The sequence below is a fragment of the Rhinoderma darwinii genome, chromosome 5 (genome assembly GCF_050947455.1).
Source record: "Rhinoderma darwinii isolate aRhiDar2 chromosome 5, aRhiDar2.hap1, whole genome shotgun sequence".
NCBI lineage: Eukaryota > Metazoa > Chordata > Amphibia > Anura > Rhinodermatidae > Rhinoderma > Rhinoderma darwinii.
In genome coordinates, this window is record NC_134691.1 from 293,749,046 (window position 1) to 293,766,732 (window position 17,687).

The window sequence follows — 17,687 nt, forward strand, 5'->3', positions numbered from 1 at the left end:
TTTTTTGCGGGACGAGCTGTAGTTTTTATTGGTACCATTTTGGGGTACATGTGACTTTTTGATCACGTTATCCTTTTTTTTTTGGGAGGTAATGTGCCCAAAAAACAGCAATTCTGACATTATTTTTTAATTCTTTTTATACAGCGCTCAACACGCGTTATAAATTACATGTTAGCTTTATTCTGCGGGTCGGTCCGATTCCGACGATACATAATTTATAGAACTTTTTTATATTTTACAACTTTTTGCACAATAAAATAACTTTTGTAAAGAGAATGGATTTTTTCTGTCGCCATGTTGTGAGAGCCATAATGGTTTTAATTTTTTCGTTGACGGAGCTGTATGAGGGCTTATTTTTAGCGAGACGAGTTATAGTTTTTATATGTACCATTTTTGGGTACATGCGACTTTTTGATCACTTTTTATTTCAATTTTTGGAAGACAAAGTGACCAAAAAATAGCAATTATGTCAGTATTTTTTATTTTATTTTTTTACGGCGTTCACTGTGCGGAATAAATAACATTATATTTTTATCGTTTAGGTCGTTACGGTCGCAGCGATACCAAATATGTATGGCTTTATTATTATTTTTTCAATAATAAATGACTTGATAAAGGAAAAAGGGCGATTGTGTTTTGTGTTATTATTTGAAACTTTTATTGTATTTTTAAAACTTTTATTTTTACTTTTTTTACACTTTTCTTTAGTCCCACTAGGGAACTTGAAGGTCCAACTGTTTGTTTGATGTTCTAATAGATTGCACTACCCATGTAGTGCAATGTATTAGAACTGTCAGTTGTTCACTGACAGCAGGCCCGATCAGGCTCCGCCTCCGGGCGGGGCCTAATTGGCTAACGTAATGGCAGATAGGAAGCCTTTGTTAGGCTTCCGGTTGCCATACCAATCGCCCCCCCGCAACAATCGGCCCCCGCAATCGCGTAGCGGGGTGCCGATGTTGCTATAACAACTTAAATGCGGCAGTCACTATTGACTGCCGCAATTAAGGGGTTAATCGGTTCGGATCACCGCTGTGATCCGACCCGATGTTTTGCCCCAGTACTAAGGCTGCTAGTAGCAGCCTGTACTGGGAGATGCCGGGCTGCGGGGAGCGTCTGTGTGCTCTGTTAGGAGCACACGTGGATTAACGGGCTGCAGGCACAACGACCAGCTTTGCAACCCGTTAATCTACGTGGGGTGGTCGTGAAGGGGTTAATCTAATCCTGAACAATCCCCATTATTATTGCTTTTTTTTATTTTAAAGAGATACTCTCGCTTCAGCAGCTCATGGCAGTAGAGATTGACACAGGCCAAGCAGAATGTACAGACAACCCTTAACAAAGTGAATATATAAACTTACTTTTCCAGACTGCAACCTCTGTATTCGTGTTTCACATACTTTCTTTACAAACAGTAAACTGTTTATCTGGTTTTTGATAGTGTTGATGTCTAAAAGATAAAGAGTACAATATGGATGTTTTCAAGGCTGCTGAAGTCTAATACATCATTTACATCCCTGGCTCCATTTAGGCCTTGTTCACGTCTGCATTTAACTCGGTCACAGATCCCGTGAAAATGGCGGACAAAAAAAAAAAGGGGAGCACAGCATGCTGCTCTATTTTGTCCGTTAAAACGAAGGACACCAGTGCAGAAACCGGACAAAAATAAATTAAGGTCAATGGGTTCCATTAGGCACCGATGGTTTCAGTCATGTAAAAATAATCTGGCGTTTCTGGCACTTTTCATTGTTCTGCTCCTATGATGGAGAACAGCAACAGAAACACAACCAATATGTGATTGAAGCCTTATTTAAATGTATACAAATAAAATTCCTAGCAATGGATTTTTAGATCTTCCTCTACTTCTCCCTGTTGTGTTATATAATGCAAATTCCAAGGAGAAAAATTAAATATCTATTGATATTAAGTCTGAAGAAAACGTGATCGCCACGGGCACTAGAAAATCCACTTGGCGATTGGGTCTTGCTCACTGCCCTTCCTGCATGGAGCCATGCTGACCCTACTGGGACCTCAGTACTCTGATATAGACCAGAATTTTGTGTGATAGATTTATAATTCCTCTACATCATATGTACAGTATATTGGCCCTCTGCTATTAGAGGAACAACCCATCTAAAAAGAAAAAAATTTAATGCAATTTTGCGTGGTCATCTCAAAGGTCTCACTGTACTTTGCCTTCCAAAGGGTAAAGTAAACAAGTATTTTTCTTCTCGAATTTTACAAACCAATACTGAAAAAATAAATAAAACAAACAAATCACGAAACCTGCATAGATTAGGCTTTGTTCACATCTGCGTTGGGGTCCCGTTCTGACGTTCCAGAGGTTTCCGTCAGAACGGGACCCTGAGCAGACACAAACTGACAACGACGGAAAGCAGAGGTTTCAGTTTCCATCCCCATTCGGTGCCCATGGTTTCCATTTGTGCACCGGACCAGTCGTTTTGCCGGAAGCAATAGCGTAGTCGACGACACTATTGCTTCCAGCAAAACGACGGGTCCGGTGCACTACAGACACATACGGAAACCACGGGCACCGGATCCGTCACCATTGAAGTCAATGGTGATGGAAACGGAAACCTCTGGTTTCCATCGGTGTCAGTTTGTGTCTGCTCAGGGTCACCTCCAAAGGAACATCAGAACGGGAGCCAAACGCAAATGTGAACGAAGCCTTAACATGAAAAAAGACAACATGATGTATAATACAGAACTAAAACACAAGCAGAATAAAAATGACATGAGGTAAAGCAAGATGATCAGCTGCGTAACAGAGAACAAAGGTCATGGCAGCTCGTGATAACATAGGCAGCACCTTTTTAACAACTTGTATATACAACAGGAAGACAACAGACATGAATATTGCTTATAATCATTGACTCCACAGAGAAATAAACAGCTTTTCATTCTAAAAATAGTCTATGTATAATATTACTCAGCACTTTGATGACTTCATGACATATGTCACTAGTAACGTGTATACAGCTTTGAGGAATACTGTGTAATACGGATTTAAAGTGACACCGGCCAAAACAGAAACTTAAGATCAGCTACCACTGATACTTACCCTGGTTCCTGTGACACCGGTATAATGTAGAAGAATATTGTGCTGATCTTCAGACAAAAATATATGTCATGGAGCAGGAACTGGTTAAAGAACGTAGCTTTACTGCTCCACTTATTAAGAGAATTAGCCAAGAAAACCATAATATTCACAACTCTCATAATTATTGGTAGCAATGCCCCCTATTAGCCTTATCCTATACATATTAGGACCAAATTCTTACAAACCAGTCTATGAGAGAAAACGGATGTGCCTGGATGATATCCATGCAAACAGAAATGTCAGCGTCATGTCAACCTCTGGACTTAGTTAGCATCGCTGCCTTGTAGACCTAACACCGTGCCACACATCACACTATAAAATAGTACAGAAGTTAGGACTGCCATAATAGAACAAATAGAAGGGGTTGAACCTTTGAATAGGGCCCCCTGGGTGCAGCTACCATTCTATTAGAGGCTCAGCCGCCTTTGTGCAGTTACCAGCCTCTATTGGAGGCTCAGCCTCTCAGGTGGACGTACCAGTCTCTCTAGGGGCTCAACCTCCTTGGTGACGGTACCAGTCTCCTGGACTAATATCTACTAGGCGCAGCCTGCATAGAATTATTGTCCACCAACCTCCAATGACCAGCTATCTCCTGGGTGTAGATTAGAAGATCCATTTTAGTGTTCGGCCCAGAATGACCACATGCCGTAAAGAATGACCTTCTTTACGGCACAGAAGAGATCGTAACTAAAAAATTTACACACCGGCTTTCATGGCAGCAACACACAACCTAACGAACGTATCTGTACTGCCTACTTATTGGCTGGCGCATTACATCACTGCCAGATTATTGGTTCTCCTTCTGTCACTCAAAGGCAGGGGTGGGCAACACAAAGGGGGTGAGGGTAGTTTAAGTTATGTCTGCTCCTTGCTCCTCAAGAGGGAGCACGTTGTCAGTCTGTACAGTCTGCGCCTCTATCTTTACGCCACTGGGTTGAGGATGTGCAGCTCGCTCCATCCATGTTCAGTTTCAATGTGCTGTACACAAGGACAATTTCAAGATAGAAATGATGAACGAGAGGAGCTTATTTAGTCTCAACAGTGCAACACAACAATGTTAGATCAATTAGATGTCGGGCAGCGCAATGAAACAAACAAACACCACTACTTACCATCTCCCACAGTATCTAATGAACGGAGATATTGTAATTCTTCAGCAGCTTTGTCTCTCACAGCTTCCAACTCTCCAATATTGTCACTTAACTTAATGACATTCATGAAGGCCTCATAATTGCAATTGGAATCACGAATCTGAGAAAATAAAAGCAAATACACCGCGTTTCAAATTATTATGCAAATGTTGTTTTTCACTGATTTTCCTAAATGGTCGATGCAAATGACAGTCAGTATAAGGCCCCATGCACACGACCGTGTTTTTGCGGCCGCAATTCCCCCGAAAATCCACGGGAGAATTGCGGCCCCATTCTTTTCTATGGGGCCATGAACACGACCGTAGTTTTTGCGGTCCTTGCACGGCCCGGGAGCCCGGACGCAGAAAGAACGGGCATGTCTTATTACGGCCCGGTTCTGCGGTCCGGGCTCATTGAAAACAATGGCGGCGGCCATGTGCATGTCCCGCGACTTGCGGGCGGCCTGCGGCTGACAGTCCGCAGCCGGCCGACCCGAAAATCACGGCCGTGCACACGGCTACGGTCGTGTGCATGAGGCCTAATCTTCAAGCCATCAACCGTTGGAGTATAATGCGAATTTTATTGAAGAAATCTCCTAATAACAGATTTTTATTTAGAAGTAAAAAAACTCAAAATGCACTGTTTCACATTATTATGCACAACAGAGATCAAAACATTTAAAAAGGTTGTAAAGAGAACAAAAATGGTAATTTGTTGAATTTGCAGCATCAGGAGGCCATATTTACAGAAATCAAAAGCTCTTTCAATAAAAAAAAAACTTAACAGGCCAAGTTACAGGTTATCATAGGACCCCTTCTTTGATATCACCTTCACAATTCTTGCATCCATTGAATTTGTGATTATTTGGACAGTTTCTGCTTGAATATCTTTGCAGGATGTCAGAATAGCCTCCCAGAGCTTCTGTTTTGATGTGAACTGCCTCCCACCCTCAGATATTTTGCTTGAGGATGCTCCAAAGGTTCTCAATAGGGTTGAGGTCAGGGGAACATGGGGGCCACACCATGAGTTTTTCTCCTTTTATGCCCATAGCAGCCAATGACACAGAGGTATTCTTTGCAGCATGAGATGGTGCATTGTCATGCATGAAGATAATCTTGCTACGGAAGGTACGGTTCTTCTTTTTGTACCACGGAAGGAAGTGGTCAGTCATAAACTCTACGTACTTTGCAGAGGTCATTTTCACACCGTAAGGGACCCTAAAGGGGCCTACCAGCTCTCTCCCCATGATTCCAGCCCAAAACATGACTCTGCCACCTCCTTGCTGACGTCGCAGCCCTGTTGGGACATGGTGGCCATTCACCAACCATCCACTACTCTATCCATCTGGACCATCCAGGGTTGCACAGCACTCATCAGTAAATACGGTTTGAAAATTAGTCTTCATGTATTTCTGAGCCCACTGCAACCGTTTCTGCTTGTGAGCATTGTTTAGGGGTGGCCGAATAATAGCTTTATACACACTTGCAAACCTCTGGAGGATCCTACATCTTGAGGTTCGCGGGACTCCAGAGGCACCATCGGCTTCAAATACCTGTTTGCTGCTTTGCAATGGCATTTTAGCAGCTGCTCTCCTAATCCTATTAATTTGTCTGGCAGAAACCTTCCTCATTATGCCTTCATCTGAACGAACCAGTCTGTGCTCTGAATCAGCCACAAATCTTTTCACAGTACGATGATCACGCTTAAGTTTTCTTGAAATATCCAATGTTTTCATAGCTTGTCCAAGGTATTGCACTATTTCACGCTTTTCGGCAGCAGAGAGATCCTTTTTCTTTCCCATATTGCTTGAAACCTGTGGCCTGCTTAATAATGTGGAATGTCCTTCTTAAAGGGCCCCTGTCACCAGCATTTCACCTATTGAACTCTACTCGCCCCTCGCTGGCCACTGCTGTCAAAAGTTCATTGCCATTATCCACTCTCCTAAACTCCTCCCCCGACTGTAAATAACGGCCTGCAAACGTTTTGTGCCTTTTATTGTAATAATCTCGTGTCCCTTTGTGCGCACGCGCCGGGATAGGACATCGATGCGCTAGCAAAGGATTTGCTGGGGGGGGGGGAGACGAGGAGCTGTCAATCAAAAGTAAGGAGGCAGGGTTAACTCGGAAAGGCTTGAGAAATTTATTTATGACTCTTTTCAGATGAAGATATGACTCTTATTCGCATTAGCATTCAGTGCAGGAGCACTAAAAAACTGAATACTAAAGGTTCAGAGATGACTAAGAAGACAATTATAGGTTACATAGAAATGATTTTTCACCCCCTACCACCAGGTATTGCTGGTTTAATAGGTGAAATGCTGGTGACAGGTTCTCTTTAAGTAGTTTTCCTTTGATTGGGCACACCTGGCAAACTAATTATCACAGGTGTCTGAGATTGATTACAATGATCCAAAGAGCCCTAAGACACAATACCATCCATGAGTTTAATTGAAAAACTAATAATTAAATGTTTATGACACTTAAATCCAATGTGCATAATAATTTGGAACACGGTGCACTTATTCTCGGTCTCAATGTTACTCTTCTATCCTACATTTCAGTTGTGAGAACACAAGGGGAATTGCGGTAAAGATGCCTACTGAGCGTTAATGACGTCATGTGGAACCTTCTCCGTCACCAAGAATCTGTTCATCACCATTGAGAAAACAGCAGAAAACAATAATATGGTGTCTTTATTACTCCCTACATACCACCACCTATTTAGAGGTACATACAGGGGTAGGAACTGCTTCTTACAAAGACGTATATATGGGGAAGCAGAGCACCTGGCTGAATTGAAAAATAAATGCTAAGTGATCTGCATGGAGTTTGTATATTCTTCCTATAATTGTTTTGGCTGCTCCGGGGTGCTCTGGTTTTCTCCCTCACTCCAAAATTGTGGGACAGTGTGTGTTTTTCTCGGATAATCCCTACAGCACTGCAAATTATGTTGGCGCTATATACGCAGCATGAATAAATACAAAAACAAATTTAAAATACAATAAAAAAAATTTAAAAAAACGCAAAATCACCAAATTTAAATGAAAAATATAAATAAATCATGGAGAATTACACTTTTTGCACTGAATACATATAAATCCAACAGTGTTCTCTACACGCCAGTTATTTATAATTATTATATATGTACAAACATTTTGAATCATAAATTCTTTCTAAGTGACCACAACAATCAAAACTAGAACGCGCACACCATCTGAGGGCCGGTACAGGACATATCACATGCCATTCCAGTTACAATTATAAAAACAAACCATGATTAGAATATTATTCTACATATGAGGCATTTCTGCTCCTCAGGGCATGTTCCCACAGTGCAGACTTGCTGCAGATTTTGACTGTATTTTCCAAGCCAAAACCAGGAACGGTACCTAAACAAAACATATATAAAAAGGAAGGCCTTATAGGTCTGCTCTCCTGGATTAAATTCTGGTTTTGGTTTAAAAACATGCATGCAAAATCTGCAGCATATCCTGCCTGTGGGAACATAGCCTTACAGTTCCATTTTCTGTACTACACTATGCACAGCAGTCAAATTCCCTTATTCCATCTTTTTTTTTTTTTTTTTAGGGGAATTAAAATGTCACTGATGAACTTACCATCCAAATGATATATTGATTAATATAATCAGGATCACTGAGCTGGTTTATTAAAGGAAGAAGAATTCCTCGTGAAAGGATTTCCTAAAAGAAAAAGCAGACAAATACATTATCTGAATAAGAGTCACTCAATGTCATTAATGTATTAACTAAGCAAAATGTTGTTGCATTGCTATACTAAGAATCCTTATGTTCTCACCCTCACAAAGTATCGCATGATCTTGTTCTGGAAGTCTCCAGGAGGTAGCAATAAATACAGTAAAACTTCACATAAATCCTTCAGGAACCCTGAAAACATACAAACAAGGTGATGAGGAGATGTACAGTGGAGGGATGGAACTAACTTATAAACTGCACTAGGACCTTAGAGGTTAAAATTTTCTGGGGGTTAGAGTAGCTGCGCCGACTTATATAGGTCTTAATGAAAGAACCTTAATCTGTTTAATGCTAAAAATAGGACATTTGCATCTCAAAGCACATAAACACCACAAAACAACAACAAAATAGTGACTTCATATTAAAGGGGTATTCCCAAAATCATAAATGGTCACCTACACAGGATAGATGATCATTTTTTGCTGGGACCCCCACCGATTGTGAGAACAGGCGTTCCGAACCCCCAAATCCTCCTCGCTGCACTCCCCACAGTGAGGAGCTTGACTGGAGCGGCAGTCAAGCATGTGCCTGCCGCTCTATTCACTCTCTGAGAATGACGGAAACAGCCAACGCCGTTTCCTTCATTCCCACAGACCGTGAATGAAGCGGCGGGAGAATGCTTAACAGCTGTTCCATTCAATGTCCTCCACACTGTGGTCAAGCAGTGAGGAGGATCTGGAGGTTCAGGAGCCTCCGCTCTCAGGCGGTGGGACACCCAGCAATCAGAAAATTATCATCTATCCTGTTGATAGGTGATAATTTATGCTTTCGGGAATACCCCTTTAAATAATAAACACACTACAAACAGGGATGTTTAAAAATACATTTCTACACAATTGATTCAACCAACCTTCCTCATCATTGGAAGAAGTGCAGACGAGGTCACGGCAGACCATTTTTTCCATTTCAACTTCTACCTCAAAAAAAGTTGCTACAAAATCTTCTGCTGCATCTGCAAGTAAAAACACAAATGGGGAAGTAAAAGAAAAGTGATTAAACACATTGATGGGCGCCGAAGGAAACCAGCTAATTCAGCACTAATTATATTCATGTCTAATATGTAGAGTTCATGATCCTAAACAAAACCCTCACAAAAAAATACGCAGTTTAGAATAGTAAACTAAAAGGAAACAAAAAATAAAACCATTATCTGATGACAACGTAATAAATCAATGCAAACTAAATGGAAGTCTAATTAATAAAACATTTTCTAAATAGACTGCAGAAGAATATTAAACCACAATAGCGGCGTAGGAATTTATAGACATTTAGAAAGCATCAAATATTGTACAATTTTGTTTAGTATGTCAGCAACTGCCCCCCTCATCCCCAAAGACTAGGGCTTAAAGAAGCACTCCAGAAATGTTTTATTTATTATTTTGTACATATAATGCTAACTCAGCAGCAATATTCTAGCAGTGACATTTGTTTCTTCCCAGCTCAGTTGCATTCATGTATTTCGAACTCTTTCATTATGGACACCTGTGTCATGTGTCATCTCAATCTGACCACCAGAACGGACCATGCTCTCATGTGTAGACAGGAAGTCCGTCTCTCCTGCGTGTCTGACTTCCTGTGAACTACAGGTTTACATCACCTATCAAATCCCTCCTAGAAGGACTGATACCCCTCCGCACCCTTGTTCCTCTGTGTGTAGTCGTCCCCCCATGCATATAATGCTGCTGAAGAGATCATTTCTGCCCTAAGGGATCAGGAGTGCAGTGATATAATAGACGAATCCATACAACGATTAGATACAGTTATAGAACTTTCGTGGCTTACACGAATTGTCTAAACGATCAGAGAATGCTGTGTAGGTCTATGAGATGCAGCTCCTCACTGCCTCCTGTGTAAAAACTGACAGAAATATATCACAAGCAGAATGCAGATGACAGGTTGGAACTACACAGGGATACACTGATATTCTGCATTGTGAGTACAGAATTTCTACGTCACTGATCTATCACTTGCTGCCCTTAGACAAGACTCAGAGCATAGCAACTGCAATGTGAGGAGACTCCGCCCCCTCTGTAAAGCCAGAAGCATCGTGGGAAATGTAGTATGATATGGCTCCCCTAATGTAGAGGGGAAGAAGGAACCAATATGTCAGACAACCCCTAAATAGCACATTAACTAAAACAGGTTGTACACAAGGCATACACAGGAGCCTCTACATTATTCTTTAATAGCAGCGTATGCTGCACTATATAGGCAAAAATATATATATTCTGGAGTGTTTCTTTATCACGGGACACGGAGTATATTTATATAAAGTACATTGCATTCTTCGCTTTGGCTCTTCACTAGACTAATGGTGAAATAATACTGTACAGCGATCCTAAACACTGCTGCTCCTGGCCACCCGCTGTGCAGGGAACTATTCACTTGAATGGGGTGGTGTTTTCATTTTCCTGCAGGCAGGTGGCCGGGAGATCCGCTGTGCAGGGTGTAATGCGGACTAGACCTCAATCCATTAGTTCTCCAAATAGGAGGTGTCCGAGCGATCAGACTTATACCGATCATAACGTTATGGCATATTCCAGCGAATGAAGGGAATACCCCTTTAACTAAGAACTTTGGAATGCTTTTTGATCAAACTCAAAATGATATAAGAGTTGGAGAAAGGTAAGACTTGTCCTCTATATTTGCCCCATTGAATGATTACCTTTCTTATGATCTTCTTTCTCTGCCATTCTCTGCTGAGCTTTTCTAAACACTCGGAGGTGAGTGGCAAAGTCATCTACTAATCGGGTGGTAAAATAAGGCTGCCAATCAATTTCTTTAGACCTTTTAAAAATGGAGGAAATATTTTATCACAACACATATTCATGTCTGGAAACACAAGAACACAGTTATTTTACATCAGACATGAATAAATAGTACAGTTCATGTCTATGTACATAAGGCTGTGTTCACATCACAGTTGCCCTTCCGTTGAGGGGTTCCGTCTGAGGTTTCCGTTGGGTTAACCCCTCAACAGAAAGGCAAACGGAAACCTAAGCTTCCGTTTCCCTCACCATTGATATGAATGGTGACTGAAACATTGATGAAGGTTTCCGTTGGGCACCGTTGTGACAGGGTACCATTGTTTTGACGGAATCAATAGCGCTGTGGACTACGCTTTTGATTCAATCAAAACAACGGTACCCTGTCACAACGGTGCCCAACGGAAACCTTTAGCAATGTTTCCGTCACCATTGATGTCAATGGTGAGGGAAACGGAAGCTTATGTTTCCGTTTTCCTTTCCGTTGAGGGGTTAAAGAGGCTCTGTCACCACATTATAAGTGGCCTATATTGTACATGATGTGATCGGCGCTGTAATGTAGATTACAGCAGTGTTTTTTATTTAGAAAAACTATCATTTTTGACAGAGTTATGACCTATATTAGCTTTATGCTAATGAGTTTCTCAATGGACAACTGGGCGTGTTTTACTTTTTGACCAAGTGGGCGTTGTGGAGAGAAGTGTATGACACTGACCAATCAGCGTCATACACTTCTCTCCATTCATTTACTCTGCACATAGCGATATAGCTATATCATTCGCTGTGCTGTGCTATAAATCACAAGAGAAGTGCAGAGAAGTGGTCAAGATTCTGAATACACATCACGTCCTGGCTGGAGGTAATGTATATTCATTGTCAGGACACTGCAGTAATGTTATAGTGTGTTTATGAAGCTGCACATAGCGATATAGCTATATCGCTATCTGCAGTGTAAATGAATGGAGAGAAGTGTATGACGCTGATTGGTCAGTGTCATACACTCCTCTGTACAACTCCCTCTTGGCCAAAAAGTAAAACACACCCAGTTGTCCATTGAGAAACTCATTAGCATAAAGCTAAAGTAGGTCATAACTCTGTAAAAAATGATCGTTTTTCTAAATAAAAAACACTGCTGTAATCTACATTACAGCGCCGATCACATCATGTACAAGATAGGCCACTTATAATGTAGTGACAGAGCCTCTTTAACCCAACGGAAACCTCAGATGAAACCCCTCAACAGAACGGCAACCCCTACTTATATAATACGTATAGTAACAGTAATAATATTTAGATAGATATACATACAGACGAACACATATTGAAAGACATTGATGGCAATTTATTAAGACCGGCCTTTTCATACGCAAGTCTTAATCGAAAGAAAATTGGAGTAATATGTGCCTAATTTATTAAGAGGTGAACGTCTCTTAAATAAGGCGCAACTCTAATATATTGATAGGTGTCAATATTCTGATGCTACAGAGCGTTTAATTATGCATTGGGACTGAATGAGGAGTGGAGACAGAACGTAGCTTTGCTTACCTGCACATACCAGTCCAATCCGCATTCCATCTCAGGGGACTCAATGGTATACCCCACTAAGGAAGACAGGGGGGGGGGGGGAATGGGGATTTGAAAGCCAATCTTTAGCCTCAAAACTGGACTTTGACTGAAGATTGACCATGTCCTAACAATATTTACCCTCGAGCTCCCGGGGACTGGGGTGCTGGCTGGACTGGTATGTGCAGGTACGCTGCCTCCACACCTCTTAGAGCCTTCCTCCGTACAGAACGAAAGGTTTAATAGGATCAGAGATTTTCAGTCCTTGGTACAGAGTTTAAGCTTTCACATTTCCGGAGCATCTTAAGCAGCAGAACAGAGTAACAGATGGCAAATCATTTCTCTCAGCTCTAATAGATTTAACAGCAGTTTGTGTATCTGACAACATTAGATCCAGGTCACAATCAGGTTTCTTTCTTCTCGTGCTTCCTAAAGAAGAAACTCAAGTGTGTTTACAATGACTCATCTTTCCCCTGGATCAGTGGATATGACCAAAAAAATAAGTGTTCCTCAAAGGATCATTCAATTTGCTATATTTTCTTTCCTTTATGAAAAGGCACTGGCTAACTGATATTAAAAGGAACCCGGCAGCAGTTTTGACCACGCTAAACCATGAGCACTGCTACATAGGGGCTAGAGAGACATTTCCAAACCTACCGATTTGTGCCAGCAATAATAAAGCACACCTCGGAAAACTAAGTTTAGTAACTTCCGTGCAGCTAGCGAATTACTTTAGAAGCGTCCGTTTGGCGTCTCTTTAGCAGAGAAGTGCCCTGTGATCTCAGCAGCAACCCCTCCCATTCACATTGGATTGACAACTTCCAGCGTCACCCACTGTCCCCTACAGGGACGTTAATCACGCCTAGATGGGAGGGGATGCCAGCGAGATGGCAGGACATTTTCCTGCTGAAGAAACGCCGAGCGGCCAATTCTAAAAAGGCTTTCGAACCGGATGATACCGTTTACCAACAGTGATACTTTGTAGCAATCAGGAGAGATTTGTGCCACTGGTAAATTTGTCTCCTGGAGAATTGCCAGAACTGGATACAATTGTAGCAACTCTAAAGCTGTGAGAAATTTTCTAACTCATTAGCTGCGAACAAAGTTGCAAAAGCGACGGCGTAGACTAGTGAGAGAGTTTGAAAACTCATATAAAGTTTTATTTACATAAAACTAAAAACTTTAAAATGATTAATATGCCTCAGGCGTCAGGAGAATATTTGTTGTGGATGAGAAAAAGGCTCAGACTATTAACCCCTTTACTATTTCATAGCACTAATGAAAATATTGGACTACGAACAGCGGCTACTCACTTCATCCTTTCCTTATTGACCATAAATCTATCTTTAGCCTCGGAAGAACTCTTATTTTACTAAGTTAGTTAATGGTACTGCGGGGTTGTGTGTCCTTCGATCAGGCAGAACGTGACATACATGATAAAAGGGTTTACTTACCTGGTGGAAAATTGAACAAGTGCATTCTGAACGGTCTGCCGTATCTCAAGGAGAAATGATTCATCCTCACTTAGTGTATAATACCAATACTGGATATAGTCCCTCAAGGAAAACTGGATCACCTAAAATACATAGAAAACCATCCCATATGTTGTGTGAAAAATGGTGACAACACGGAGCGATGACGTGTGGCTCTTCCTCATGCTGGCTGCTATAGCGAGGCTTAATCCATAGTGACCTCAAAGCAGCGGTTAGATTTTGGCTGCTGTGGTCATGTGGAAAAGGACGTCATGAGAACCGGTATTGGTGATAAATCTCAGGGATAGGCATCGTGTGTACATGGGACCTGTCACTAGGTCATACAAGTTGTATGCCTAAAAAAAAAAAAAATTCTGTGTGGCAATGTGTCACGGTCACATTAAATATGTTTCTATGTGAAAAAATGTTCTATCTTCTTTGGTACTTAAACATGGACGGCCTATTCTTGATTAAGGAATATAGGTGAATAAGACTAATACTAGGCACGGGCGCTCATACATGTGTAAACAATGAAGGGTTGAATCCATGTAGACCCCTTTAAGGGCGGATTCAGACGAACGTGTTTTGCGTCCGTGCGGTTTTCGCGCGGACCTAGAGAAAAGTCTATGGGGCAGTGCAGACAGTCCGTGAGTTTTGCGCAGCGTTAGTCCGCTGCGTAAAACTCGCGACATGTTCTATGTGTCGGCGTTTTTCGTGCATCACGCACCTATTGAAGTCAATGGGTGCGTGAAAATCACGCATGCCCCACGGAAGCACTTCCGTGGGACAAGCGTTATTCGCGCAACAGCAGTAAAACAATGAATGTAAACAGAAAAGCACCGCGTGCTTTTCTGTTTACAAACATCCAAACGGCGTGTCATAATGATGGCGGCTGCGCGAAAAGCACACAGCCGCGCATCCATATGAACAAGGCACACTGAGCTGTCAAGTGCCATTTGCGCACGCAAAACGCCGCGGTTTTTGCGTGTGCAAAAACGGCGCGTTCGTCTGAATCAGCCCTAAGTGTAATAACTAATGTCTGACATAACAATGCAGAGGCCTGAAACCGATTCATATGCAGGAAGACGTATAAAGCGGTCATGGCAAGAGGCATGGTAACAATATAATCTGAAAAATATTACTGATATATCATTAAAAAAAAAAATCTACATAGAAATATTGTAGCAGATAATTATTTATATCTTTCATGAACTATAGAATACTTTACTCTAGGTGACTGAAACTGTAACGAACAAGGTGATATATTAGGAAAGTGCACGTCCCACTCGAGTGCTGACAGCGGGTACATGTTTCTAGGTCCTCAGCAGATTGTTATTGCAGAATTTCCTTTTTCATTGTCTATGTGAAAAGTCACTTCCTGTCTGCTTAACAAAAAGAGCAGGTGAGAAGCTTCATACTACGAAACACGCACACACAGCAAGTATACAGCGATTATACAAGTAATGGAAAAAAAGTGGTCTCTGGGTTTGTCATATAATACAATAATAGAAACAAAAAACTCAAATTAGGACAACATTCTGTTTTTTACCTAGAACAGATAAGTGGGTGTCAACTAGACTAGATTCCCTTACTTTAGGGCTTATTTACACAAACGTGATATACGTCCGTGCAACGCGCGTGATTTTCACGCGTGTCGCACGGACCTATGCAAGTTTATGGGGCCGTGCAGACAGTCCGTGATTTTTGCGCAGCGTGAGTCCGTTGCGTAAAACTCATGACATGTCCTATATTTCTACGTTGTTCGCGCTTCACGCACCCATTGAAGTCAATGGGTGCGTGAAAATCACGCGCACCACACGGAAGCACTCCCGTGGGATGCGCGTGATTCGCGCAATAGCTGTCAAACTATGAATGTAAACAGAAAAGCACCACATGCTTTTCTGTTTACAAACATCCAAACGGAGCGTCATAATGATGGCGGCTGCGCGAAAATCACGCAGCCGCGCATCATACGCTGATGACACACAGCGCTGTTAAGTGCCTTTTGCGTGCGCAAAACGCACACGCTCGTGTAAATGAGCCCTGAAGGGGTTGTCCTAGAATAGACAATTATCACCTATCCACAGTATAGGTAATAATAGTCTGATCGCTGGGCCCCCCCACCGATCGCAGGAACAGAAAGAGAACCTAATCTGTCTTATGCTGGGTTCGTTTTGAATTTTGAGGCAGATTTAGCTCTGCCTGCACGGCGATTTTGGCCCGCAGCTATTGAGCGTCGTGGGCAAATAAATAAATAAGCTTTCTCTGCCTCCCATTGATGTCAATAGGAGGTCAGGGACGTAAACGCCTGAAAATAGGGCATGTCGCTTCTTTTTCCCGCAAGACGGTTTTTGTGTGTCAAAAAAACTCAGTGTGAACTTACCCTTAGAGAAATTTCCAGAGAGGTAATAAAACCACCTGTCCCTCCTCAAAGCTGCACCGCAGTACGCGGCTGTTTCCGTCACGGCCATAGACTTTGAATGGAGCGGCAGCACACATGCTCGACCACTGAATCATTTATTGTCCTTCTTACTACATTGAGAAGGAACACATAGCTTGGGACCTCTAAAGAAATCTCTCTAATAGACAGATTAGGTTCTCGTTCAGCGGATCTGCCCACAATAGCAAAATAATCTTATGCTGAGGAGAGAGAACTGAAAATCCCCGCCACGTGTAAAAAAAAAACAGAGAGATGCATTTACCGATCTGAAAGGAAAATAAAAACTAAAAACCGCTGAAGACCTGGTCACCCCCCCCCCCCCCCCCGCCCTCTTTCACTATTCCAACACGTCTGTCTCTTCTATTTTTATTTTGTCTTGAGTATAACTGAAATGTAAAAAAATATCTATGCTAAACACTTACTTGCTGCAGGGGTTCATCAATCATATTGGCGCCGGTCACCCTTCTGTCAATCTTGATGGGTCTAGCTTCCCGTTTCATTTCTTCGGAGACCTGATTAATAAGATTTTTTTTTTTTATTATATGTAAGAAATTACTTAGCAACAAAATAGATTTGTCTCTAGCAACAATTGGACATAGCAGTACCAAGTGCGGACGAGCCGCTGTGCAGGTGCAAACAATGAAGGGGAGGAGGCACTTGCATGAGTGACGTCACTCTTGTAATGTGCTGATCAGAATGGGTTCCGGAAGTCTGAACCCCGTCTATCAAACATCCTAAGGATAGGCCATCAATGTTAATGTTCCGGAGAACCCCTTTATTCTCTTCACTCAACGTAATAGGACTTTGGCTTGCGTCCAATCCTTAAAGGCTATGTAAACCTTTAAAAGTGATATTTTTTTTATTTTTAAATTAGGTTTTATTAAAAAAAAATATTACTTTTTGAGATACAGCTGCCGTGTGTCCCGTATACAGAGCAGATATATCTTTCACAATGACCGGAATCCATCAGTCCGGCGGACCTGACTGATTTAGTGTCAGCGGGTCTTGCGTGTCTCTGGCAAATGTAATCTATCACGTCTAAACAGGTGCTCTGTATACAGGATACAGAGCAGCTGTATCTCAAAAAGTAAAAAGAATTTGATAAACTATTTTAAGTTGCAAACACGCTGACATTTTTATTTATAAAAAAAAAAAAAAACATTTAAAAAAGATTACACAGCCTTTAAATCCTCAGCAATATCACTGATTTCACTAGTAATGGTGTCCAACTATAGTATATATAAATACATATATATATATGACATTATATACAATACAAAAAATAACAAATAGTACAAAATATAGTGGTAGTGGTATGGGTGATCACAATGCATTGATTAAAAATAATTTTTATTTGGCCTAAAATGACCCCTCCCAAAAAAAACAAAAAAAAAAAAAACTGTTTCACTGTAGTATTCTTTTTTTAC

At 41.5% G+C, this 17,687-nt stretch overlaps 1 protein-coding gene across 1 annotated transcript in view; it reads right to left on the reverse strand.

The window, feature by feature from the left end:
- Positions 1-17,687, reverse strand: part of SNX13 (sorting nexin 13) — a 128,914-nt gene that overhangs the window by 58,070 nt on the left and 53,157 nt on the right. The window contains exons 4-11 of the mRNA XM_075827299.1: positions 16,683-16,772; positions 13,803-13,924; positions 10,686-10,807; positions 8,871-8,972; positions 8,064-8,152; positions 7,865-7,948; positions 4,231-4,369; positions 1,359-1,447 (exon numbers count right to left, since the gene is read on the reverse strand). Coding sequence (XP_075683414.1) covers positions 1,359-1,447; positions 4,231-4,369; positions 7,865-7,948; positions 8,064-8,152; positions 8,871-8,972; positions 10,686-10,807; positions 13,803-13,924; positions 16,683-16,772 — 837 coding nt within the window. The remainder of the gene's footprint in view (positions 1-1,358; positions 1,448-4,230; positions 4,370-7,864; positions 7,949-8,063; positions 8,153-8,870; positions 8,973-10,685; positions 10,808-13,802; positions 13,925-16,682; positions 16,773-17,687) is intronic.